Source organism: Rhinolophus hipposideros (genome assembly GCF_964194185.1).
Source record: "Rhinolophus hipposideros genome assembly, chromosome: 8".
Taxonomy (NCBI): Eukaryota; Metazoa; Chordata; class Mammalia; order Chiroptera; family Rhinolophidae; genus Rhinolophus; species Rhinolophus hipposideros.
In genome coordinates this window covers 87800651-87826936 of record NC_138054.1, presented here as the reverse complement: position 1 = coordinate 87826936, position 26286 = coordinate 87800651, and the positions used below count along the sequence as shown (strand labels likewise).

General features: G+C 53.5%; 1 protein-coding gene across 2 annotated transcripts; it reads left to right on the top strand.

The window, feature by feature from the left end:
* Positions 1-93: 93 nt before the first annotated feature.
* DRAXIN (dorsal inhibitory axon guidance protein) lies at positions 94-22548 on the top strand. 2 transcript variants are annotated; one of them, XM_081057713.1, is made up of 8 exons: positions 94-196; positions 12470-12951; positions 15331-15521; positions 16646-16757; positions 17140-17229; positions 18231-18287; positions 18746-18835; positions 22302-22548. In XM_081057713.1, the coding sequence occupies exons 2-8, from the start codon at positions 12501-12503 to the stop codon at positions 22412-22414; spliced, it is 1104 nt and encodes a 367-aa protein (XP_080913839.1). In that variant the 5' UTR covers positions 94-196; positions 12470-12500; the 3' UTR covers positions 22415-22548. The 2 variants fall into 2 exon arrangements, with proteins under 2 accessions (XP_080913839.1, XP_080913840.1); XM_081057714.1 differs by lacking the exon at positions 18231-18287.
* The last annotated feature ends 3738 nt before the right edge of the window (positions 22549-26286 follow it).

Genomic DNA, 26286 nt, shown 5'->3' with positions numbered 1-26286 from the left:
CCTCCCCGCGCGCCCGCCCCCTTCCCCGCCCGCCCCCGCCCCCTTCCCTCCATCCCGGCGCAGCCCGGGCACATCCTCCTGCCGCCCGCGCACCTCACCGCGCAGTCCTGTCTTCGCTGCTCGGCCCTCGGCTGCGTTCGGCTTCCGCAGGCGCTCAGCCCGGAGCCCCTCGGTCCCCGCCCCGCCGACCGGACAGGTAAGACCAGGCCTTGGTCCGCCCCCGGCCCCGCCCTCCCGCCTCACCTGGCGGCGCGCCAGGACAAAGGTGGGCTACCTGGCGCGCTCAGCGGCGGAGAGCGCGGGGGACTTAGGCTGGAGGTGAGGATGCTGCGTTCTTCCCTGACCTACCGGCCCTCGAACCCGTCCGTCCGTCCGCCTCTTCGGCTCCTCGCTGCCTCTCCCCTCGGCTCCTGGCTCTGCTCCCGGCCCCTGGTCCGCGCACCGTTCGCCGGACACTCACTTTTCCACGCTGTGACACTCTGCCTCGCACGCGCGCTCGCCGCCCTCTCGGGGTCGCGGCTCTCGCCCACTACCGTCCTCGGCACGAGCCTTCTCCCTCTGGGACCCGTTCCCTTTGTCTCTCTGTCTCTGAGTCTCCTGGTGGTCTCTCAGGCCAGGAACCCCAGTTCGCCACCGTTCCAAGAAGCTTCGAAGACTCCCTGAGCCCGGGTAAAGCTGGCGGGTTTGCCCTCCTGCTCCTTTCGAGGCTGCCCAGGGGACTGGGGTGTGTTGCGGGGGGGAGGGGAAGGGACCCTGGGGTGCGTCCCCCGTCGGCACCGCCATTGGCTCCGCGCCCTCGAATTAGGCCGGGACCAGTACCTCGCCCTAGCAACCCCGACGGCACTGAACACCCTTCTCTGGCTCCCACGCAGCCAGTCTCCCAATCCAGTGCGAGCTTTTCTCCATCAGCGCGCTGGGGTTCTCAGCCGCCTGCGGGCGCCGGGTTTGCGACCAGAGGGTTCTTGGGTTTCCCGCCAAGTCTTCTTTCCTTCCTCCACTGGGGCTCCCTCGGCCTTCGCCTCTGCCGGGTCTCTCCAGCCCAGTGCACTTCACGCTGCCCACCTCCCAGCCTGGTGGCACGCACAAAAGGTGCCCCGGTATTGGTTTAGTACCATCCCTCTGGGGTCAGGCAGACAGGCTCTGGGAGTAACTTGGACAAAGGAACACATTTCGTTGAGCCTGTGTTCCCTTCATAAACCAGGATCAAAATAGCGCCTGCCTATAGAAATGTGTTTGGAAACAGGGAAAAAGCAGTCTGGATACCAGCACAGTACACACACTGGGACTCGTGGACGGAGTCTACAGTCCCGGGGGCGTTGGGGGGGCAAAATGGATCAAAAGTTCAAGGCTTGAGAGACACTGCAGAGAAACCTGACTATACCCCCATTCCACATCACTACCACCCCGAAGAAAACCCCATACAGGCATTTGCATTCTTACAGTCACTCTTCTTTCTCTCCCTCTCCCTCTGCTTGTTCTAAAATCAGAGTTTAAACATCAGGTGAAAAGGGTCTCTGCTTTCAAAATGAGATCAGCGTGGCTGTCGCTGTTGCCAACAGCTGGTCATTCATCATGAGGCATCCAGGTGACTCATCCCCAGTTCTGAACCTCTGTCTTGCAATGATTTCTTTTTCAATGGTACTAGCTCACACACAAGCCATTCCTTTTCCTCTGGGGGGATCTCCTTCCTGGACCCGGAACCTGCTGTGTAAGCTCCCAGGCCCTCTGACCATCAATTACGTCGTCATAACAGGTACTACACCACCCCAGGAGTTTGCAGTGTGTGAGCTAGGTGGTTTAATGAGGCCAACTCCAGAAGAGGGAAACCTCCCACCTGGCGAGTTCCAGGTTCTCCTGGCTTTTTTGGTTTCAGCCACAGCCAGGGCTGACATCTAGAGCCTTTCTCTTTAGGGAGGCAAGAATGGGACTGGAGCACACACACCTCATTCAGCCTCCTGCTCATGATTCTGCCTGGCAGACGGGACCAACTCGAGCAACCCAGGGCCTTCCACCATCTCTGGCCCTGCCGTCTCGTGCCATAGCCTTCCTCGGGGAAAGCCAGCTGAGCAGCCCTTGCGACCCCTAGGAACCTTCTTCAGAGTGTCCTTTCTTCTCACCCACATGAAAATGATGGCACCTTCTCTGCCTGCTCACCATTCAATCCACCCCTCTTCCCAGCCGTTAACCCCTCAATGGCTCCCTGTTGCCACTAAATTAACTACACCCCCATCCACAGCTGATCTGTCTTCCTACCCTGACTTCCTCTGAGTTTTTATAGGGCTCTTTCCTCTATCCGAAATGCCTCCCCTGCCCTGTGTGCAATGGAAGTCTGCCCACTTTGCAGGCCAAGGTCAGATGTCCCTTCCTGTGGGAAGCCCTCCTGCTCCCCCTGCCTCCCTGTTCTGGAGGTCTGCACTTCTCTGGGTGGGTCTGGGTCTTGTTCCACTTGTCATCCCAGGGCCTGACCCACAGTACGTGCTCTGCACACTTGTTCTAGTCAATGGAATGAGTCAGGATTCAACTAAAACTTGTAAGCTGCAGGTTATCCCTGGGTGCTACTGGGTCCTGCTGGCCAGGCCAGGGGCAGAGTTGGCCTTGGAGCAAAAGACCATGGCTGGGGAGAATGGAGGGGGAGCAAGCCGCCTGGAGTATCCCTGTGGTTCTGGGGGCTCTGAATCCCTCTGGAAGGTGAGGATGATTAATGTGACTGATTAGAGCAGAGGAAACAGACTGGACGGGGAAGTGACTGCCCAAGGCCAGCAGAGTGGGTTTGAATCCCAGCTGATCGCTTAGCAGCTATGTGACTGGGAGGGAGTTCCTTCACTTGGCCCAGCCAGGACGTGGCTGCGCTGGGATTTGCATCCTGACCTCCCTGTATCCACAGCCTAGGAAGAAGAGACCTCCCAGCAGAGAAGAGTCCTGGGCGTGTTCCCAAGGGGTTCATCATACAAGCACCCCTATTCTGACCCTTTCAGGCCCCCTACTTGTCCTACCCCAGCCCTTCCTCTCGAGTGGGCCTCTGGCCAGTGGAGTACAGGCCTCTGAGAAGGTGACTGAATCCTTGCCACTAGAGACGCTGTCCCCTCTCCCGCCAGGTCCCAGCTTTGGCAGCCCCCACACCACAATACCATGGCCTGGCACTGATCACGTGTACACATGGATGTGTGTGGGGGTGTGAAGGATGAGACCTCTGCTTAAAACCAGATCAGCTGGGATGAACTAATTTTAGAGCCCACAAGTGTTTAGGGGCGCTCTTTGTGCCAGGCTCTGAGTTAAGGTCCCCAGCATGTGTCATGCCTGTCAGTTATGGCATCTACACTGCTATCTGTCACTGTAGCATGAGGAATGGCCATGCCCCTGCCTTTGGAGGCAGATGGCCATGGGTACACATCCCACCTCTACCACTTAGTCTACTATGCAACCTTGGGCAAATCCTCCAGATCTTTGTCCCAATGTTGAGTCATGTTTGCTTTTATTATCTGAAAAATATTGTCTACCTCACAGGGCTAAGTTAGATCGTGCAGCTAAAGCTCTAGACCGAGCTTAGTAAACGCTCAATACATGATACGCAAACATACTCATCTTTCAGATGTGGGACTGAAGCCCAGAGAGGTTAATTGACTTGCCCAGGGTCACGCAGCTATTAAGTGCTGGAGCCAGGATTCATACCCAGGCTTGTCTGACTCCAGGTGTCTTTCCACTCTACACTGGCCTCTGCCAGAGCTGACAGCCGGCATTTTGTCACTTGATGATTAAGTGATGGGTCTGACTAAACAGCAAGTGATGTTAAATTGTCTGAGAACCAAGATAATGAAGTTTGGGGAATAGGTGGCCTGGAGAGCAGCCAGTACCTATAACATATAGCAGGAAGTAGGACTCCGTCTCCGGAGATGGGGGTGGGAAACTGGGGGAGAGGAGTACAAAGCTGGAAGCCTCCGGGTGGGTGGGACGCCTGAGGAGCAACCCCCCCCCAACAACATCCCTTCACAGGGAGGTGGGGGGTGGGAATTCCCAAGGCTGCTGTTGGCAACAATGAAAGCAGATGGGGCTGCCCCTGTGGGGGAAGCCAAACCTCATTTGCCAAGACAATGGTCCCCTCCAGGCTGTCCGGGGCCTGTCCTGCCCTGCCCCATGGAAACCATCGATCACCTCACCAAGGACTAAGGATGTGGCCACCTGTGCCTGCCCCCCTGCCCGCACAAATACACAGATGCTTCCAGGAGCCTCCCCCCCCAACTCCTGCTCTCTCCCCTCCTCCTAACAACACTTGCTGTTTATTGCGCCCTTACTGGGTACCACTCACTTCATATAACTTACCTCCCTTCATCCTCACACCCACCAGCATCTTACAGGAGAGGACACTGAGGTTCAGAGAGGTTAGATGACTTGCTCAAGGTCACACAGTTCTTCTAATCTGCTCAGTGGGTCTCTCGCATGGCTCAGCTCAATGGGTTTGGGTTGACATCTGTGTTTTTGAATCAGTAATTGTTATGTCTGCTTGAATCCTTCATTAGACCTGTGGCCTCTGCCAGGTCAGAGTGGGGACACCTGGAGGGCAGGGACTGTGTCCTTGCCCCAGGTTAAAAGCACCCTCCAGCAAAGAGTATGTTTTCCCTGTTCTGGGAACTTCCGAGGCCAAAATTGTGTCCTTCCTGTCAGAATGGGAAGTCCCTAAGAGCAGCAACAGGATCTCCTCCGTTAGACTGGAGGCTTCCTAGGCAGGGGTGCCTTTCTTGCTTAGTCTAAGAGTGCCCTGAGGGCAGAAGCGCTCTCTCTCTCTCTCTCTCTCTCTCTCTCTCTCTCTCTCTCATCAGTTTAGGAGTCCAAGGCAAGACCTGGATCCTCCCTGTCACCCTGGGACCTCAGCAGGGCCAGAGCTGTTTTCCCCAGTCAGACTGGCAATATCCCGACAGAGGGACCCTGTGTCTCCCTTCAGATTGGAGCAGGTTCCTTTGCATGGTATCCAGGTCCTGCACCTGGAGAAGCTCAGCAAACAGTGACCACCTGGTGTCACTCTCCCCAGCAGTTTCCATTGTAAAGAAGCACCTGGTGCTCCGCAGGTGGACAGGCAGAGGTCTGCACAACGTTCTGTGGAGGAGTTGGGGTCTCTGGCTATTCTGAGACCTAGGGGGAGCTAAGAGCCTCCTTCCTATTGGACAGGTGGCATTTGGGGGTGTGCAGAGCCTCAGGGAGGCAGGGAGATGGGTAGGGAATAGCTCATGACTGTCAAGACCCCAGCTGTCAACAAGCCCCTCCCAGGGCAGCTTTTTCAAGTCTCACCCACCCCAAAGGATGGACACTGCTTGGTCTCCATCCTTTCCCGGAACCACACACACAGCACACAAGAGTGTTGACTTCCTAAATAGTCAAATCTCACGACAGGCTAAGAATCCCATGTCACAGATAGGGTGTGATGGTGGGAGGGGATAGAGGGATAAAGTCTAGTCCCAAATTGCCTTGGAAAGAGCCCAGCCCATGAATTTAGGATTCACCCACCTACCCCCCACTCTCATCTAGAATATATTTTGATTGAACTAGCAAAATTAGTGCCGATTTTTCAGCCCTGGGGGAATAAGTTATCTCCCCCAAAAGAAGACAGAAATCTGCTCCCAAGGGGTCAGGAGCCCTGAAATCCTCCAACTGGAATTCCAGGTTTGTGGAGCTGACTGCAGAGTGGCCCCACTTTTCTAAAAGTGGATGGAGGCCTGGGGATGGCGGCCTCCATTCTTTAATTCCAGCCATTCCAGGAAGTGTCCAATCAGATGATGATGAGGTGTTAGAGGGAAGAGTCAGGCAGGTCAATTCCAACTTAGAGCATCCGTAAAATCTTCATGGAAGTGTGGAAACATAACATCAGAGAGGATTTCTGCCTCTACCAAAATCTGCCCTGAGAACTAGAATCGGGGATCTGGGCATGCTATTGCTGCCCGCAGGCTCCCAGGCTTGGAGTGTGGAGGGCTGAGAGTGGGGTGACAGTTCTTTCCATATTAAGGAGTTGTTCATCTTGTCTGCTGTGTGTGTCGTACATATGCCCACTAAAGAGTTTTAAGCTGGAGAGCTAGTGATCAGCTTTGTTCTGACCTGAAGCGGAGAATGTTTTGGTGAAACACAGGGGCCGAGGCAAAGAGCAGCCTAGGAAGCTGTTTCATTACCTGAAGCACGGAGGGACCTCGGAGAGAGTTTTGTGACAAGGGGGCACCCACCTGGAGGCTGGTCCTGCCTGAGTCTGCTGCTCTGAAGGACAGATTTCAGCTGCTAGTGCCCACGTCCCTGGAAGGGAAGTTGTGAGGTGCTCAGCTGTACCTGGCAGGCCAAGAAACCCCAGATCCACAGAGAGCTCATCACCTGGGCCCGAGAAGATTGCTCCAGAGTTAGGCAGTGTGTTTGGGCTAAGTTTGGCTTTTCTTAAGGGAGCACCATCTCCTTGGAGATGTTTCTCGGCCTCTCAGGAGTCAGAGGTCTCTTCCCATCCACGTTTCACAGAGGGCGGCTGCCTTCAAGTTCCTTATGAGCTGAAGAAGGTTAGGGTATTTCCAGGGGAAGGATCATTTCAAGATCTGAGTTGTGGCCAGAGAAGTAGCAAAAATTAGGACCCCTCCCTGTCCAGCCCCCCCACCCCCACTCCAGCACCCTGCATCCTTTTCTTAAGATCTTTTGAAAGACAGAAGTGCCCCAGTCACCCCATCAGCCTGAGGGTCGGGCACAGAGAGATGAACAGAGCAAGGCAGGTGAGGGCTGGGGGGTTGGCCCTGGAATGGGGTAGTTAATATGTGTTGTGTTTTATCTTTTAACATTCATGAATATGTCCTCTGAATTCATGCTGCCTCAGTACATGTCTCTAGCCCCTGGGGACTCACTCCAGACCCTGGAGGATGGTATCTGGCATCCCTTCCCACAGGGGACTGTCAGCTGGACAGACAGACAGACGGAGGAGCCTCGTCCCGATGGATCATGAATTCCCAGCTTCCCTTGGCACACGTTAGGATCATCTAACCTAATGATCCAGTGGTCTTCCTCCTCTCCTCCCACTACCGCAAGTTTTTTGAGCCGTGCAGATCATTTCCCGTGCAAACATCAATAATCCCAATACATAAAACCAACACAGGCAGTGTCTATGAGCAGTGTAGCACCCCACCACCACCAGTGATCTCTCCCCCAAATCACAGTTTTCTCCATCTCCTGCAGATACAACTTCAGGTCCTACTTACAGTCAGACTCTAACTTCTACCTCGAGATGCTGTGTGACCCCTGTTTTGCCCTCAATTTACAACATTGCCTTATTTTAAATCAATGAGAAAAAAAAGAAGCTGTCCCCAGGGATAGAAAAGAATGCAATGGATGTCGGTTGCACTTGTCGATAAAAGACTGAACTTCTAACTGGCCTGGGTGACTCGTGTCCAGAAAATTCTGGAGCAGTAAATGAGTAGTTGCAAAGGGCAACAGTTCTTCTTTTAAACTGCTCTCCTTGCGTCCCTGGAATATTCTTCACCGACCCAGGAGCAGCCTAAGTCATGGGGCTGTGCCCCTGTGAAAATTGGGTAGAGAATGCTTTTGGGAGTGTGTTGTTTTTACTACAGTTTTCAAAATAGTTGAAAAATTTATTTTTAAAAAGTGAGGTTAGAAGCAAATGCTTAGAGACTCCTGAAATATCTCTACCAAGTACAGTGGTTCAAACATGTCCTTCACACCGGAGGAGACCCAGGGTTAGGACAGGGGGTTGATGGGCCAAGTTCTCCCAGTGGGTGATTGTCTGGCTCACAGCCTGGACTGAGTACCATAATCAGCATCACTGATATCCCTGCCCCTGCCCCAGGATTCCCATCAGACTCCTCTCAGCCAGCCCTACTCCCACCTCCTGCTACCCCCACTCCCACCCCCCACCCAACCCATCATGCAGCGGGTGAGCTGATCAGCAAGGCAGGAATGCGGGACCTACGGCTGTCCTGGGATACTAGTGGCAGCTCCACTGTTGTCAGCCAGGCGGGTGGGGCAGGAGCCTCCCTAGTCTCGTGTACCCCCACCCCAAATGCAAGGCTGTTGGGGGGAAGGGCTCAGGAATCAACGTAGGCTCCAGGCTGGATGAATTCCCTTAATTTGCATGTGATGCTGCTTCCTGGCAGCCTTCTGGATGGAGACAGCTCCGCAGCTCTACTCTCCCGCATTGTGTGGGGACAGGATAAGGGCATGAGATAAGCCCCTTTCCCTTCCTTGGTCAGTTTCCCCTTCCCAGCTGCCAGGGCCTGGTCTCCCCTGCTGGGTCCTGCCTGCACTGCCAGCAATGACAGGAGAGTACATGGTGGAAGCAGGTGTCCCCTGTGCACTGGTGCAGAGAGAACCCAGGCTTTGCCACTCACCAGTCGTGTCACCTTGGATGTGTGGCTTATCCTCCCAAAGCCTCGGTTTCCTCATTTTAAAAAGGTGGAAAATGACCTGCCCTGCAGAGCAGTTGAAAGGATTCGATAAGAAATAGACAGAATAAGCGTGTAAGCCTGGGCTTCCCAGCTGCTCACGGAGTGGCGGCTTCTATTATCGATTTCCTTTGTTTCGCTTTGCTTTTAATGAGTCACTATTACATCTCAGTTGTGAGGGCACCGTCTCTGGGTTGTGGGTGGGCCTGATGTCCCTTGACAACTCTTGTGGGGCAACTCCACGCTGTTGATTGTCCCCAATGTGGGGAGTGCGGGGATCAGACCCAGCCCGAGAAGAGCAGGCTTCGTGAGCAAGCCACAGGCAGAACCGTCCATGGCTGATGGGAGATGGGGGGAGGTGGGGGGCCTGCTGCCCCTTTTCCCTTGGATGTTTGGCGCTTTGTGATGCAGTTTCCAACTGGCTTCCAGAGCGACAGAAATGGGTTGGAGCCCTTCATCACTGTGGATCCTTGGCAGGACTTCTGTAGCAGCCCACGTTTTCTGAGTGGCTCTTTGCCAGACTTGCATCTTGGTTGCTGGGCTGTGCCAAGATCTGCGTAAGCCCCATGGGCTTGGAGAGAGATCTCCAAGCAGTCGTCAGGGCAAAGTGGTGCCAGGTCCCCCAGCCCTCACTCCAGCGTTCTCTGTCTCTCTCTGTCTCTGTCTCTGTCTGTCTGTCTCTCTGTCTCTCTCTCTGTCTCTCTGTCTCTCTGTCTCTCTCTCTCTCTCTCTCTCTCTCTCTGTCACACACATACACTCTGAGAATATATTTGCGATCTTCTGCTCAGGTGTCAGTTTGTGTGTGCTCAATCCACCTCCATTCCGATCCATAGTTATAAGTGCCTATTATTTTCAGGGACCTACAGATCTGATAGGAACAGAAGAAAAAGAGAGACAGAGCCCCTTAGGATCTTCCTGTCTAGTCAGGGGCTTTAAGAAAGGCTGATCGCCCAGCATGAAATGGCACATGAGGTCTTCAAGAGCTGGGCAGAGCTGTGTGTGAGCACGGAGGAGGGAGCATATCTAGTTGGGGTAGTGAACAAGGCTACCTATATGAGAGGACATTTGGGATGGGGCCCAGAAGATGGGCAGGATTTGGACACAGAGAGATGAGGGGAGAGGGGAGAGGTTTCCAGTCAGAGGGAACGGCCTAAGGGAGAATAGAAACAAGAAAGATGGGATGTGTTCGGGGGCGCAGGAAATCATTTCTATTGGCTGTGAAGGGAAGGAAATAGAAGTCAGTGCTGCCAAGCTAGATTGGGGCCACATTATATAAGGTCTTAAGTGTCAAAGTGCGGAGTCGGTGGTTAAAAGGGAAGACCATAGGGAGCCACTGACAGTTTTGAGCAGGAGAGGGTCATGATCAGAGTTATCTGGCAGCAGTATGGGCTGGGTCTGGGAGAAGGATGTTACTAATAAACTCTGGGGAGAGAGATGGCCCCCTCTGGGCGTACCAGCATTGCACACTGAAATCTGCTCTCCCGTGCCCCAGGCAGGCTGAATGCATGATTCGTAGGATATGACGGGCGGGAGGGAATAAAGATGGCCCAACCTGGGCTTTCCAGGGTACCAGGACACACCAGGCAGGGATAAAAGGAAGGCAGGGTAAACAGCGAGGAGGAGTTGGGGGGTCGGGGGAGCTGTTTTCCGTATGTGAATGGACCCATGGCCATTGACAGGGTCTTAGCAATAGGACTTCAGTAGGAGAAAGAGAGATGGCAAATCCAGGTGGGGTCATGATAGGGGTGTGGGGTTGGGCTTCCTCTCCTGGCTCTGCAGGAGAGAAGCTGTCCTGAGACCAGTGCCCAGGCTGCTCACTGAGCTCAGAGGCTGGCTCTTGTGTGGCCACAGGGACAGCACGCTGCCTGTACACTCCCAAGGGTCTGCCCATTCCTCACCCCTCTGCCAAATCTCTTGCCTGCACTTTTTGGGTGTCCTGCCTTGCTCCCCCTCACCCTAGGATGGGGATTCCATTCACTAGCCAACACCTCAAAAGTTCCCTGTTGATGGGGGCACTCTGTGGGTTTCTCCCAGGCTATGAGTGTCCCTGCAAGACAGAAGGACAGGGCTGGCTTGCAGACAGCATCAACAGACTCAGAGCCTTTCTCAAACACAGGGAGGGGAAGGTGAAACCTGGCAAATGCCAGCCTGCAGACTAGCCAGCATGTGGCTCAGACCTGGAAACAGGGCTTGAGGGGTCCCTCGAAATGAAACAATGTTTGACTGACAGCCCCGTAAAATGGGCCCCCTTCTCCTGGCCGGCCATCTCAGGAGTCGGGGTCGGCTGCCTGAGCCCCAGCCTCCAGAGGCCTCATTAAGGAAAGGCCAGAGGAGCCTCCTGTTGAGGGTGAGCTGGCCAGGAAAGTAGGCCAGGGCTGAAGAGTTAATAGTCTTAGGAATGCAAGGATGTGTGATGAGACAGGGTTGTCACAGGCCCATCCCAGTGTCCCACACGGCTCCCTGAGGCTCTCCGGGATGTGCGGTGGCTCCCGGGACAAGGGACAGGGGACGAGATGGGAAGTGATGGGACAGCCTCTTTGTCTTAATACATGGTTCTAGGAAGAACAGAGTGGAGGGCAGTGGAGGCCGGAGCCTGGGCTTCCCAGGGTACCAGGACACACCAGGCAGGGATAAAAGAAAAGCAGGGTAAACAGCTAGGAGGAGTGGGGGGTCGGGGGAGCTGTTTTTTTTCCCTTCACCCCACCCCCAGCCCTCTCAGAATGGGTCAGCCTGGTCTGGCCCCAGCCCCCCTCTCCCTCTTGCCCTCCCTGCCCATGTCAAGGGCCTCTTAGTCAGGGTTGGCTAAAAGTGAGCCTGGGGTGGGATGGCCAGTGTGAGGACTGCAGGAACTGAGAGGGCTGGAGGGAGATGCGGGAATCCTCATGGGCCCACCAACCTTTCCTCGGCTCTGGGCAATTACGTGGCCACAGGTCACAAGGAAACGTTGTGTAAGCACTTTTGTGAGCCTCATGGAATACACAGGAGGCCTCGGGGAGTCCATAAAATTCAATCAGCCTGGTGAACCTGGTGCCGAGCTTGTCTGGATGCAGTGAGACAGGTGCAGGGGTGGGCACTGGGGGGTGGGGCTGCAGGGGGTGGTCTCCAGAGTCCGGCAGACACCCCCATCATCCCCCAGCCGCAGGCCTCCTTAGTTCCAAAGTCGTCTGGACAGGCCAAAGCTCCAATTCTTCCTCCGGTGTGGGAAGGGGGCAAAACAGTGGGTTTCCTGAGGAGGCCCCGATTCGGGTGAAGAATGGGGGGCTGTCAGCTCACCCTACCCTGCAGGGCCAGAGTCAAGCATCCAGAGTGCTTCAGCCCAGCAGGAACACGTTGCATCAGAACCCTTGGAAGAAAAGAAAAGAGTGAGGACAAAACACGGCTGTCCCAGGACAGCCACTTAGGGTTCAGAGCGCAGGCATACAAGTGACATGAATGCCACTTACTCGGTGTGACTTCACCTCTCTGAGCCTTAACTTCCCCTTCAGAAAATAGTAGGAGCCACTCCAGAGAGTTGTTAAAAGGACGAAGTGATATAAATTCACAGAAAGCGCTGCACACGACTCCTGCCTGTGGCACGTGCTCAAACGCTATTATTCTGTTTGTTTGATTAGACTCTGAGTCCAGTCTTGGGGACTAGAGGCCTATTTCTGAGCTTGAAAGGACTCAGCTCATTCTAGGGGACTCAAAGGGCAGAGGTTGATGCAGAGAAAGGAATTCTAGACTGCTCTGGAAGCTGGATGCTGCTTAGACTATGTAAACCAGGAGTTCTGAGCCTCAGCACAGTGGTCTTTCTGGGCAGGTGAGTCTGTGTCGTGGGGGCCTCTGCATCTTAGGGTGTTTCGCAGCAGCCCTGGCCTCCATCCAGTCGAGTCAGTAGTGCTGCCCAGTTTTGACAACCAAACATGTCTGTAGACATTGCCAAATGTCCCCTGGGGACCCAAGTTCCTTTCTAGTCTTGTTGAGAAACACTGGGCTGTAATAATGGGAGAGGGGATTTGGGAGCAGGGAAGTGGGGGAGGAGGGCTGCCGAGCTGCCCCCTTATATGCTACTTTCCTTGCAGGGAGAAAAGGAACCCATGCAAGGAACCACCCATGGCTGGAACCACCACCCACGTTGCCCCCATGCTGTTCCTCGTTCTCCTGGTGCTCCTGGAGTTGAGCCTGGCAGGCTCCCTGGGACCTGGAACCCCTGCTCGGAACGTCCCTGAGAATCACATCAACCTCCCGGGCCCAGCACTGTGGACGTCTCAGGCCAGCCACCACACCCGGCGGGGCCTGGGCAAGAAGGAGCGGGGCTCCGGCATGCCTGGCCGGGCCCAGGAGGGCACTGTGGTCACCTCCACAAGGCAGGCCTCCAGGCTGCAAGGGACAGGGGCCCTGCTCCCTGGGAAGAGTCCTGCGGGCTTGCTGCAGGACAAGAATCTGCTCTTGGGGCTGGCACTGCCTTACCCTGAGAAGGAGAACCGGTCTCCAGGGTCAGAGAGAGTGAAGAAACGTGGCAGAGAGCACAAGAGACGCAGGGAGAGGTTGAAACTGCACAGAGGTAGCTGGAGGTCTGGGAGAGGCTGGGGTCCTACAATGGAAAGGAGGGGCGGGGGGAAGGGAGAGGGTTCAGATCCAAATAGCCAAGGGGATTTCAGGGGCAGGCTGGGAGTGTCAATGACGTGAGGTCCCTGGGAGGACATCCAGAGGTCCGGAAGGAAGCAGGCAGTGGTCACCCAGAGGTTGTGGGGTGGGGAGGCTATCTCACAAAGTCAGAGGGATCTGGTAAAAGGAGGAGGCTGGGAATGACCTGCGAGTGGAGCGTAGGAGGAAGAGAGGGATATGTTGCAACAGAAGCTCGGTCTTATCGGGAGATGATCCTCTTAAATTAGGAAGTTCTACTTTGTATCTGACCTAAATCCGTCCAACGTAACTCCTGAGTAGAAATGGACCAGTTCAGTGGCCTCCAAGCATATCACGTAATCAACTCTGAAGCATAGAGCCGGGTCTGAGAGCTTAGACTCTGAAACCAGATGTGCCCAATTCAGATCCTGGCTCCACCACTTCCTAGCTGTGTGGCCCTGGGCAAGTCACCTTTCTGTGCGTCAGTTTCTCCCTCTACAAAATAAGGATAATGGCCCCATCTACACTCAGTCTAGATCTGGAGACAACTTGATGTGTAGAGTGCTGAGAATGGTGCCTGGCAAGTGGCAGGGACAATGAGCAGTTGTTACCAATGAATTCTCAGCTTTCTCGTGATGCTGAATCAGAGTCCTCCAACCTGGACGCAGGTGTCCCAGGAGAGGCGTCACATCCTTATTCTTCCTGCCTCTGCCCTGCTTGTTTCATGGGGTACTCCCACCCCCCACAGCCCTCCTCCTCTTCCTCTAAGTTTCCTCCACATTCTCACATCCCTGTGAGCGTCTAGCTGCCCACTGGCCCCAGCCTCCCCCTCCCTTTGCCCATTCAGTCTCTGAACAAACTGTCGCAGCAGCTCCACCCAGCTGGCTCCTCCCTGGTCTCACCTGGCCTCCAGCCCAGGTAGAAACCTCAATTTCCAAGACTCTTCAGATGACAAGACTGCCTCTAGGGGCAGGTCTAGTGCTAAAAACGTGGATGAAGTGGGGGTTTTGCAGGAAGAGGGTGGTGGAGTCTCAGCCCCACTTCCTCTGCAAATAGCTGCAGCTTGCTTCCCTGCCAGGCCTACTCAGAACCCCCAAGTGGGCAGAATACAGTTGGCAGGTGGGGAGGGGGGTTAGCTTAGACTCTCAGCATCCCATTCCCTGGGGGTCATGTGTCAGGTTGGGGCGGGGAGCCTGGCATCCTTGAGGACAAACCAGAGGGCACACACGGAGCTGGACTCAATTTGGCTCAGCTCCAGCCACAGTGGGCAAGGGGAGGAGGGGACATCAGAGGTCTGGAGGCCAAGCCCAGCCCCAGCCCTGCTGACCAGTTGTGAAGTCTGGAAAATGAATGGAGCAGATTTGATGGTCCCTAAGTCCCCTTTCTATTCTCTGGGATTCATTTCTGGAGGGTGAGGTGACCCCAACTGACCCAACTAACCTTAAAGTCAGATCTTAACTGAGAAAACGAGGCAAGGATGAGCCCGGGCCCTCTAACTTCTCTCAAAGCTCCTTTGTTCCCGACGACCCCATCCCTGCCCGGTCATACTCACCCTACCTCATGCCCATGTGTCTTGGAAGGTGGCATCGGTGATTAAAAGTATTGACTTTGCACTCAGGTGGACCTGAGTTCGAATTCAGGCTTCAATACGCTCTAACTGTGTGTCCTCAGGCAAGTCACCTGATCTCTCTGTGCTTCAGTTTCCTCCCCTGTGGATAAGGCAGAACACCTACCTCCCAGAGCTGCTGCAAAGGTTAAATAAAATAACACTTGTAAAGCAGGACCAGGCGTAGTACGACAGGGTTCTCACACAGCAGGTGCTTAGTACAGAGGGTGATGCTTATCACGACAGTAGGAAGCAGTCACTTGTGTGTCATAAGCTTGGCTCTCTCCTCCCAGCCTTTTCAAAGGCCACTCTCTCTGCAATGCCTCTCAGCTTCGTCACATTGCTCCCCTACTCAGATTTCACCTCCTCCAGGAAGCCTTCCATCGTTAATCCTATTAGTTCCCATTTGTTTCACTTACACCCTGGCTGCATGCAGCCAACCGAGGCGTGGACCTCCTAGAATGTTACTTTAGAGGGAGACTCCTTGGGCTGTCTCCCAGCAACACTGCAAGTTCACCCAAGACACTCAAGCATCTCCAGTCCACCATTTCCACCTCCCCAGGAGGGTAGGCAGCAGGGATGTTTGCTGGGCCAATGACTTGTCACAAGGTCCCCGCTACCCCTTTGTCTGCAGCAGGAAATGTAGGTTCTGCTTTGGGTGATGAGGGGTAGCAAACAGATAAAGGCCCTGTGTTTCCTGCTCTGTCTCAGGCCAAGGCTTGGTCCGAGGTCCCAGCTCCCTGAGGAAGAAGGTGGAGCTCTCCGAAGACCAGCCCCTGGATACCATGATGGAGGACTCCTCCACAAGCCTGGCCCCCACCATCCTCTACCTCACCACCTTTGAGGCAGCACCTGCCACGAAAGAATCCCTGATCCTGCCTGTCACATCTCTGTGGCCCCAGGTAAGGGGCTTCAGAATGGCCTTGGAGCTGGAAGAGTCCTTGAGACCACATCATGAGGCACAGGAGTGGGATGGAATTGGTGAAAACCACCGGGATTGGCTGGAAACCAGGTCTCCTAATGGCCGTCAGCCCAGGGGGGCGCTCTGTCCTAGACGGGCTGCCACTGTCCCGGAGAAAGTGGTCCTGGGAGCTCACTCGAGGGTCAGCCAAGGAAGCCAGTGCCAGCTCAGCACACTGGGCTCTGCATCAAGAAGGCCCTTGGGGGAGAATTTTATACATACCAAAAAGTACAGAGAACAGCAATGTAAAAAATTGGGTCCCCAGGACCCAGAATTAACAAGCATTAGTTAACACTTAACATCTGTTTCAAACCTTTAAAGGAGATGTATGGAGACAGAGAAAGCGAGTAAGTGTGGCTTTGAAGTTTTTCTCTTTTTCAAAGTAATATTTAAAATGATCAATAAAATACATATGTAGAAGGAAAGAAACCTTATTTTTCAACAATAGATCTTTCTCATTGTCTTTCCGGGTCTTGCACCCCCTGAGGTTCTGATAAAAGCTATGGACCACCCCCCAGAAACACACGGCTCTCCATGCTGTCGCAGACCCCCTGAAGTCCATCCGTGGGGCACCCAGCCCTGAATGTTGCCTGTGTTGCCCACTGTGGGCAGATCCAGTCCTGAGATGGCTGGCCAGGGCTGTGAGTGGAAGTGACCCGTGGCCACGGCCTCAATGGTGCCACGGAGAGCTGACAGCTTCTTCAGGGGAGAGGAGGGACCAGGAAGTGTGCAGGCGGCTTCCTCCAACTCGCTCGCCTGGGTGTAGAGACCCCGAGCAAGCATGATTGCCTTCCCAGCCCCGCCCTCAGAGGGTCTGATGGACAACTCCTCCGCCTGGGTCGGTTACCTGAAGGCACCATCCTGGCGGGCTGGTGAATGCACGGTGAGAAAATCGTCTGAGTGACCACCGGAGCCCGCACCTCCGTGTCTCGGGGCTGGGATTCTATCAGAGGATGAGCTGGCTTCTGAGGTCCCCCTCCTTTGCCCTCTGACCCGGGAGCCCCACATTCCAGCTTCCACTTGTTGGGAGCTACAGGTTCCCTCCTCTCCACCCACCTTCTGCAGGCTCAGCCGAGGCCTGACGGGGAGGTGATGCCCACACTGGACATGGCCTTGTTTGACTGGACTGATTATGAGGACTTAAAACCTGAGGTCTGGCCCTCTGCAAAGAAGAAAGGTACGTCCACCTGCCCGACCACTCCCGTGCGTGGGCTCCCTGCCTCCCTGCACCACCATCTGTTGGTCCCCCCTGCCTGACCTACAGCTACTCCCAGTGGCGGGGCAGGGCATTGAGTCTACCCGAGCACGGGCCCCCCAAATGGAAACGCTGCTCTCAAGAGCTTATCACATACCAAACACTTTCCTTTGACTCTAAAACAGAAGCAAAACGGTATGTCTGTACTGCTGTGGATCCCGTTTTAGAGAAGCCTCCGTTGAAGCCGAGTGTCCGAGCCACACTGCGGGAGAGGCAGTGTGAACACTCTGACACCTGCATCCGCGAGCGTAATCTCTCTGCTCTGCTGGCCCCAGCAACTGACCACAGATCTTTTTGTCCCCAGAGAAAAGCCGGGGTAAACTCTCTGGTGATGGTAACGAAACATCACCCGCCGAAGGGGAACCATGTGACCACCACCAAGACTGCCTACCAGGTACCGAAGCAGCATCGTGTTCAAGGCGGGGTGCTTTCTCCCCCTGAGTGGGGTGGGCTGGACCTCCCCAGGGCCTGCGGGTCCCTGACCCTCTACGGATACGTAAGGAATAACGACTCCAGCTACCACTTTACTGAGAGCTGCTGTCGAACTTTATTGAATCCTCATAGCAACCCAGAGGAAGAGACCCTGTGATCCCCAATGTGCAAGCCAGGAAACTGAGCCTCAGAGAGGCCGTGTCTCAGCCAAGGTCACATAGCTGGGAAGTGGCCCAAACCTGGGCCTGCCTGGTTCTTAACCACTGCCCCACGCTGCCTGAAGTCAGGATGGTCCTTCTCTTGACTTCTTCCTCCTAAAACCTGGTTGGGCTTAATTCTGTCCTTGTCCCATCATGACATTCCTGGGCTTTCTAGGGAGGTTTTTGATGACATGCTCAGCAAGGAGCCTGATGTTTTGTCTGATGTCCTAACCTGCTGGCCCTGGTTGGGTCAGTCTGGACCTCTGGGAAGCAGATACTGAAGAGGCGTTAGATGAGCAGGTTTATTCTAGGGGAGGGGAGGTAAGGCCTGTGAACAATAAAAGGGGGAGAAAGCAGAAATTAACAGGGAAAACTGTGATGCAGTCTCGGCCGGCCAAGACTCCAGAGCAAAGAGTACCTCCAAGGGGAGACCCACCTTGGGCAGAGATGGCCAGGCCCTGGTACCCCGACTGGCTGGGGCTGCTCAGGGACATTGTGACTTTAGCCCAGGTGGCTCCTGAAGGTGCTGACAACTAGAGGCCATCAGCTAACTGTTCTCTTTGCTGCTGGGCAGCAAATGCCTTGGAGGGAGATCCGCGTGACACACCTTGGTGGCACCATGCTTGTTAATTGAGTAGCCAGAATATTCTACAAAACAGCAACCGAACCAGCATTTGGCATTGTGTAAGCCAGACCACCAGCCAGACTACCAGCTCCCTGACAGGCTGTTTTCTTTCCAAACCATTGTTTTCACCCTGAGCAGAAAGAAAAGGCTGGAGTTCAGGCCAACAGGACGGTCACTCTGAGAGCTGGCTCTGTGGTGGGTGAGGCCACGCCTTAAGCCTGCTTTGGAAAATCTGCTTCTGGGAGGGGAGAGGGGCTTTAGTTTCCCCATTTGTCAAAAGAGGACGTTGGTGTCAATGATCCCTAAGGCTCCCCCACTCCACCCCACCCCCGCTCCAAGCTGACTCTACACTGCAGCCCCCAGCTGTTCTACCCGCTTTCCCTGAGAAGTGATCCCACACCACCTTTGCCCCTCCCATGACCAATCAATAGCCCATCTGGGGCAGCTGGGGTCTCTGCCACATGCCCCAGGGGCCTCAGCCACGATATCCTTCGGTGGTTCCGGCTGGGAGTCTTGCACACCAGATGGCCCACCCTACTGGGGCACGGCCCTGCCACAGAGATGATGGATCTCTTGTCCAGTGGGACCGTGTGTAGCGTGGCAGGGAGGGTCCACTCAGCTTGGCTGACCATGTGTGCTTGCTGTGTTGGCAGGGACCTGCTGCGACCTGCGGGAGCATCTCTGCATGCCCCATAACCGGGGCCTCAACAACAAATGCTTCGACGACTGCATGTGTGTGGAAGGTGAGTCTGGACTCCCAGGGGGTCCCTTGTACTCTGAGAATCACGAAACCTCCCTTTCTCCTTGAAGCTGGGTCTGCACTGAGTGGGGGACACGATTTCCTGGCAGAGGGTGGACTGAGGGGCCTGCGGGGAAGGAGGGGATGGGAGAATCCCTTGGGAGCTGAAGCCGTAAGCAAGAACAGCTTTGCTCAGGGCCTTCCCAATCTGTGAACTCATTTAGTCTGAATTCTGGCATCGTTTCTCAGATTTGCTTTTCTCACCTCATGAAATACAAGCTGGCATGATTTCCCATGATCTGGACGGAGTGGAAGGGAGGAAAGAGGAGCCTATCTCTTTAAATAAGATCAAATCCGAGAAGGCTGGTGCTCACAGGCCAGAATTCTATCTCAGGGGAGGCATTCCAAGTGTGATAACAGGGCTGGGGGGTGGATTTCCCAGCCTGTACCCGGGAAGGATGCACTGGCCTGGCTACCTCTTTAACTCCTCTGAGCGCCCACCTGGAGTAGTGCCTCCTGCCCGGGTGTGCCCAGGTACGCCAGGCTCTGTGCTAAGCATTTTCCTCCCATGGTCTCCTTAAATCTTCACAGCCATCCCAGGAAGGGAGCTATTATGATCCCCATTTTACACGTCAGCAAACTGAGGTTAAGTGACTTGCCCAAACTCACACAGCTAGAAAAGTAGGGCAATATTTTTAATTTTGTATTCTGAAACATTTTAAATATATACTAAGTAGTTAGAATAGTAGAATAATGAACTCCCATTTCCCATCACCTAGCTTAAATAATTACCAACTCAGCACCAATCTGTGGCGTCTCTCCCCTTCCCTGTTCCCCCATTTCAATTTGACTTTGAAACAACTCCTGAGAGTTGAGCTATATTTCATCTACGAACATTTCAGTATATGTCTCTAAAAGATATGTATTCTTTTAAAAACAATACCAAAAATAAACAATAATTACTCAATAGCATTCAATATTCAATTAGTGTTCACATCTCCTACATGAGAGAATATTGTCTCAGTCCCTCTCTTAACCATCCTGACATGCATGCCCTATTTTTGCTTACATTAGCCTCAGAAATTATCTGCTATGAAAGCAATAAAGCAACATAGGTCTGATTATTCATTCATCTAGTCAGTCAAGAAATATTTGTTGAGTGCCTACTATGTGTCAGGTACTGTTCTGGACACTGGGGATTCAGCAGGTTTGCACCCAAGGAGTCCATTCTAGTGAGATGAGTAGACAATAAGCAAATAAGTAGATGTCTTCAGAAAGTAATAGGTCTGTAAAGAAAATAATCCAGAGGTCTGGGAGTTGTTTCAGAAAGGATGGACAGGAGTGGACAGTGGAACCAGCTACCTGAAGATGGGGGGTCTGGGAGCGGTGGTGGGGGGAATCCCAGGCAAGAAGCAAGAACAAAGAAAGGACCTCGGGCAGGAACAAAGCTGGCATGTTGAGTGGGCCTGGCACACAGTGGCCATGGGGAAGTGGCACAAGGGGAGGTGGGAGAAGCTGGTCAGAGGACCTTGTCAGCCTTGTTTGATTTGTGATTAGAAACTGCAGGCAGGTTTTAAGCAGGGGAGTGACATGCTCTGACTTAGAAGTTTAAAAGCTCTCTCCGGCTGCAGGGCTGTGGGGGGCAGCAATGGAGACGGAGGACCAGCTGGGAGGTGAGAGGGGATAGAGGCAGGCAGGGGCGGAAGGCGGGATGGATGCTGGCAAGCTGCCTTTTGGTACGTGTGTGCAGGGCCAGGGCCCCATTTCACAGAGGAGGAGACTGAGGTACACAATAGGCAGGAGGCACTCCAGTTGAGGGAGCCCAGAACAGGGTTGGGACCAAACCTCAGTCCTTGGCCTCTAGGTCCAGCCTGCCCAAATGCCGGGGACTTGGCCCTACTGAGCTGTACACACCCAGTTGGTGCCTGGCTGGACACAGTGGGTGGCCCAGGAATCCTTCCTTCCGCCCCTGGGCTTCAGGTGGGAGGGGGCAGCTTTCAAGGCATCCAGAGGGTATGTCGGCAACCAAAGCCCCACCTGCTCATTTCAGCTGATCCCTCTCACAACGGTCGGTTCCAAAACTCTTGCTTCCACCCTGGACACTCAGGCTCAAAAAAAAAAAAAAAAAAAAGTGAAGAGTAGAAGTGACAGCTCAGGCAGCTCATTAAAATGGTCCAGGAGGAGGGGAAGTTGTCACCAAAATGCCACACCACGGATCTATGGGATTCCAGGAACCCTCATGAGGACCAGGGCTCTTGAAGACTCCTGAGATATCCCAGAATGTTGAACACAGGGCTCAGAGCTGAAGTCCAGCAGTCAGGGCCAGCCTGGATTCTGGGGGGTTCTGGAAGGGCTTCTGTGGCTACCAACCACTCGTGCTCATGAATCCCCGTCCCCTCCCAAATGTCACTTATGTGGCCACAGGTCTAAAAGCCCACGAACCCAGGTGTCAGTTCTAGACCACCAAGCACATACTTCACAGCAGCCCTTTTGTTCTCATGACAGTGACATAACGGGATCTTAAAGTAGCAATGACTTCTCTCTGCGGTCACTCCTACCCTGAAATGTAGGATTTGCTCAGGCCACGCTGACATCTTTTTCCCCCACCATCCAGAGGATGTGGCCTTGAATGAAAAGTGTATCTACGCATGTATCTTAGGGGATGCCTGTCTTAGGCCATCATGGAGAGGGACACAGCCAGGAAACCCTTCCCAGGGTGGGCCAGCAGAGCCATACCTGCTTTCATTAGGGTGGCCAGGGTGGGTCTCTTTGAGAGCTGAAGGCCATGAAGGAGCCACCTATGCAAAGAGGTTGGGGAAGGGATTTCTGGCAGAGAGAACAGCAAGTGCAAAGGTCCTGAGGCAGGAAATGGCCGGGTATATGAAGCAGAGCAGGAAGATTGTTATCAGATTTCCTTTTGAGTACAATGGGGGAGTCATGGGGGGTTTTATGGGGAGAGGGCAGAATTTGTATCTCTTTACAAAGTCTTTAATACACTTTTTTAGAGCAGTTCTGGGTTTACAAAAAAAAAAAAATGTTCAGAAAATACATTTCTCACATACCCTCTCTGCCCCTCCACAGTTTCCTCATTACTCATTATTATCTTGCGTTAGTGTGGTACACCTTTTTACAATTGACAACCCAATTTTGAAACATTATTATTATTAATTAATTAATTAAAGTCCATAGTTTACGTTAGGGTTCGTGCTTCGTGTGGTACATTCTGTGGTTTTGATAAATGCATAATGACCGGCACCCACCATTGCAGTGTCACGTAGAATAGTTTCATGGCCCTACATATCCCCTGTGCTCCATCTGTTCATCCTTCCTTTCTTCCCCATTCGGGCTGCTGGGCAAAGGATGGGTTGGTTGTAAGGCAGTATAAAGAAGGGAGTGATAGTGAGAGGGTGCAGGGGTAGGATGGAGAGGGGACTGACTGGGCATACCCCAATCCTGTCTCCCTTGCCTAGGGCTGCGCTGCTATGCCAAGTTCCACCGGAACCGCAGGGTCACACGGAGGAAGGGGCGCTGCGTGGAGCCCGAGACGGCCAACGGCGACCAGGGATCCTTCATCAATGTCTAGCTGCCCCACGCAAGGCGCCTCCCCACCGGCCTGGGGACTGAGGGCAGAAGGTTTGCAGAAGTGGGCAATTTGTTTATAACTAGCAGTGGGAGAGCACATGGGAGACCAAATGACAGACTGCAAGCTTCGGCCCAGGACACTAACCCCGGGAAGGGAGCTCTGGGAAACTGCCTGCCCGGGAGCAGAGCAGCAGTACCCCTGCACCTAGCGCCCTTCCCCTGGGGAACCCACACTAGCCCTGCGGCCCTGCGCGGGGGTTCTCAGCCATGGAAATGTCGAGAGTGCCCTCTACTGTCTTACCGCAGCACTGCAACAGCTTCAAGTTGAAAAAAGAAGAGGTTTTTGAGAGGAAAAGAAATGGAAACTCCCTGAGAGATAGGGAACCCAAGGGCGGGAGATGAATACGGAACACCTCTTATGTACCAGGCACTGTGCGAAACTCATGGCATATGCCACTTAGTTATCACAACCTAAAGTAAACATTGTCACCATTTACAGGTGAGGAAACTGAGGCACAGTTGAGTCATATGACTTATATAGGGTCTTATCTCAGTGCTCCTCAAACCTTAACCTGTGTACGAATCCCCTGGGGTCTGGTGAAAATGCAGATTCTGACTCAGTTGATTCTGCCTTTCTAACAAACCCACGGCCTGTCTGTGCTGCTGGTCCTGGGACCCCACTGAGAGCACCCAAGCCCCAGGGAGTAAACATGGATCTGGGTTGTGAACCTGGGCCAAGGTTGTGGGCCTCCACAGGCCACGTTCTTGCTCCTCCACCACTAAGGACTTATCCCAGCTTCTCCATGGTAGTTCCTTTTGCTAGAGTAAAGCTGCAATAACTGACTGCTCTTTTCCTTCCCTGGACAAAGGTGTATCATCTTCAAAACAAAACAAAACCTGCAGGAAGCACCTGCTTGCTTGTAAGGCATGATGGGAACAGATGGGCCTGCCTGGAAACTGGCATTCTGAACTATGATGGGTTCCATAGATTCCTATGGCCTTACTCACCCAGTCCTGGGCCGTATACTTCGGAGTTCTCCTGACAGCTTCCACCTCAGGGGTTCTTTACCTTTTGGACTTACTGCCCTTTGAGAATCTATTGCACACATGGACTGAAGAAACCCACACATTTGCCCATGTGCACCCACGCTGTTTCATCGCGTGGTTCCCAGGCCTCACAGAAGACCATGTCAGGAACCCCCTCCCACACTTCTGCAGCAGAGCCCACTGAGGAGTTGGGGTGCTGCTGAAGTCAAGGTGCCATCTGGAGCTGACTGCCCCCCACAGGCCAGACCCATGATGCCCACCCAGACCGTCTCTCCCAACAGAGCTGGCTCTAGAGGTCACCTCCGGAGTGCCACTTGACTGCCCCCTGGCATGTGGTCCAGGGCAAACCAGGTTGCGAATGACAAAAGGCTTCCCCATCCAAATCCCTTGCAGCCTGGACACCTGCCTGAGGGTGGGACCACGCCCATAGGATGCCAGAGCTGTTTACTCCCTTGGGAGAAATCAGTCGAGGTCAGGGGTCTGGCACCAAGGAAAGCAGACAGATCTAGGAGAAACCAAATATGCTTGCCCATTTCTCCTATTCAAGTTCAATGGACATGGGAATATTGGGAGGTGGGGCAGGGGAACTGAAAGAGATCAAAGCCGGCTCTTTGGAAATCGAATCCGCCAGCAGTTTTGTCTATTTGAGAGCAGACAACGCCCGCCCTGTGTGTGCCTCACAGTGGTGGCTGATTGAGACTGATGGAGGCCTCGGGGTGAGGCTGCAGGCAGGAAACCCAACACGGTTTATGTCTGGGGGGGCAGCAGTTAGACAGCCCCGGACATCAGCAATGGAAAACAGAAGGTCGGTACAAAGCTGAGAGGACCCACAGAACTGTCACTGCCCACCAGAGTATTCCACGGTTGGAAATTCAGGCCCTATTTGCACTAGCTACCTCCATTTAGCATTTGCAATGGGGGGTGGGAGTGGAATCCTCTTAACTCCAGAGTTAGGGACCTCCAACCCCCCTCAGTGTTTAAGAAAACCTCCCTGGCAGGAAGTTTTTCCTTAGGTCTATCTTAAATTTCTTCTGCTGGTACAGAAGCCAATTTCCTCTAATCCAGGGTTTGACCACCTTTACCATGGGGGGCCAGAGAAATATTTTAGGCTGTGTTCCAATGAAACGGTTTATGGACAGTGAGATGTGAACTTCATATAATTTTCACATGTCACCAACTCTTACTCGGCTCTTGATTTTCTAAAACACATTAAAGAATGTAAAAACCTCTCTTAATTTGTAGACTACACAAAAATAGGCCAGGGGTTGGATTTGGCTCATAGGCTGCCGTTTGCAAATAGATGCCTGTTCTAGTCTGCTAGTCTCAACCTTGGCTGCACATTAGAATAACCTGAGGAATATTTAAAGGCCCTGATACCCACCTGCAAAGATTCTGGTTTAATTGGACTAGGTTGGTCTGGGTGTCATGTGTTTTCAAAGCTCTCCAGGTGACCCTAATGTGCACCTGGGTCTGAGGGCTGCTCTCGTCCCACTGACTGTGGGAATGCACCTGCTGACCAAAGGCCTGCTCCACCTCTCACCATCTTTATGACCTTAGAAAAGTTCCTTGAGGGCTCTGTGCCTTGATTTCTTCATCTGTAAAATGGGGATAATAACTCTGCCTTCGTAGAGGTGTTGTGAGAAGTAATCACAAAAAACCTTTTTATATGCTTCAAACAGTGCCCGGCACATAATAAGCTTCCAGTGTTAGCTAATTTATTTTCGAGGATAATTTTGGTAGGTGTTCTGTTCTTTGATAATGATCCATTGCATATTCAAAGGTCATTTCTAAGTCACCGTTCAGGCTTCTTGCCCAAACGGTTACCCCTGGAACACTGGGGCCATGAGATGCTCCATTAGAAAGGAAGTGTGGGTCAAAGAGGTTGGGAAAACTGCTCTGGACGCAGCCTGAGGCAGCAGCACAGATTCCAGACCCTGAGGCAGAGCTGGAGGTGTGGGTGGCTTTGTGATAACAGGTTCATGAGTTTTTAAAAATATACCCTGGCGGTGGGGAGCAGAGTAGGGGGCCAAGTGGAAACCAATAGCTGCGGGACAGTCACCTGTGGCCTCCTGCATTCCTCCTGTGGAGCCTTGCAGCCATTCCCCAGAGATACTCACCGTTCCCACAAGGCTGCCTTTCTGTGATTTGTCTGACATCGCCAAGAGTGGCTCCCAAGCCTACTGGGAGTGCGCTGAGGGTCAGAGAACACGAGGGCCAAGTCTCATGGGAACGTGACAGCTTCACTGGCCCTTTGGGTAGTAAGAGACAAGTCAAATCGCAAAGCCGTGGCTCCCTTCCTCTGCTCAGATGCTCTGGTGAATCCTTCAAGCCATATTCAACATACCCAATAAAATCAAATGTCGAGTAATGGGCGTCCAGTTCCCCAGAATGGGATTCACTTTCCAGCTGGAGAGACAGTAGTGATACATGTGCCCTGCAAGGAACATGTTTTATAAAACACAGAACAGTAAGGAAAAGTGCATGCTGGGAAAGACAGTGGGAAGGGCCAACAAAGCAAACCATTTAGGCTCCTCAAGGGTTTCACGGGGATGGAAGGGACTATGATGACCTTCACTCTCATGTGAGATTGTGAGGAGGGTGTGTGGAGTGTGTGTGCATGTGTTGGGGAGGGGACGGCAGGAACTAACTGGCAGTTTGCAGAACGAAGGGCGTACATTGCAGGGAGTGTATTTTCTGTATCCTACGTCAGGACGGCTGATGTGATTTAAGATCCATGACTTCTGGGTGCAAGAGGCTTTCTAGTCCCTCCTTACTCCCAGCGTACTCCAGAACCAGTATCACCTGGCTGCTTGGTAGAAACGGAAG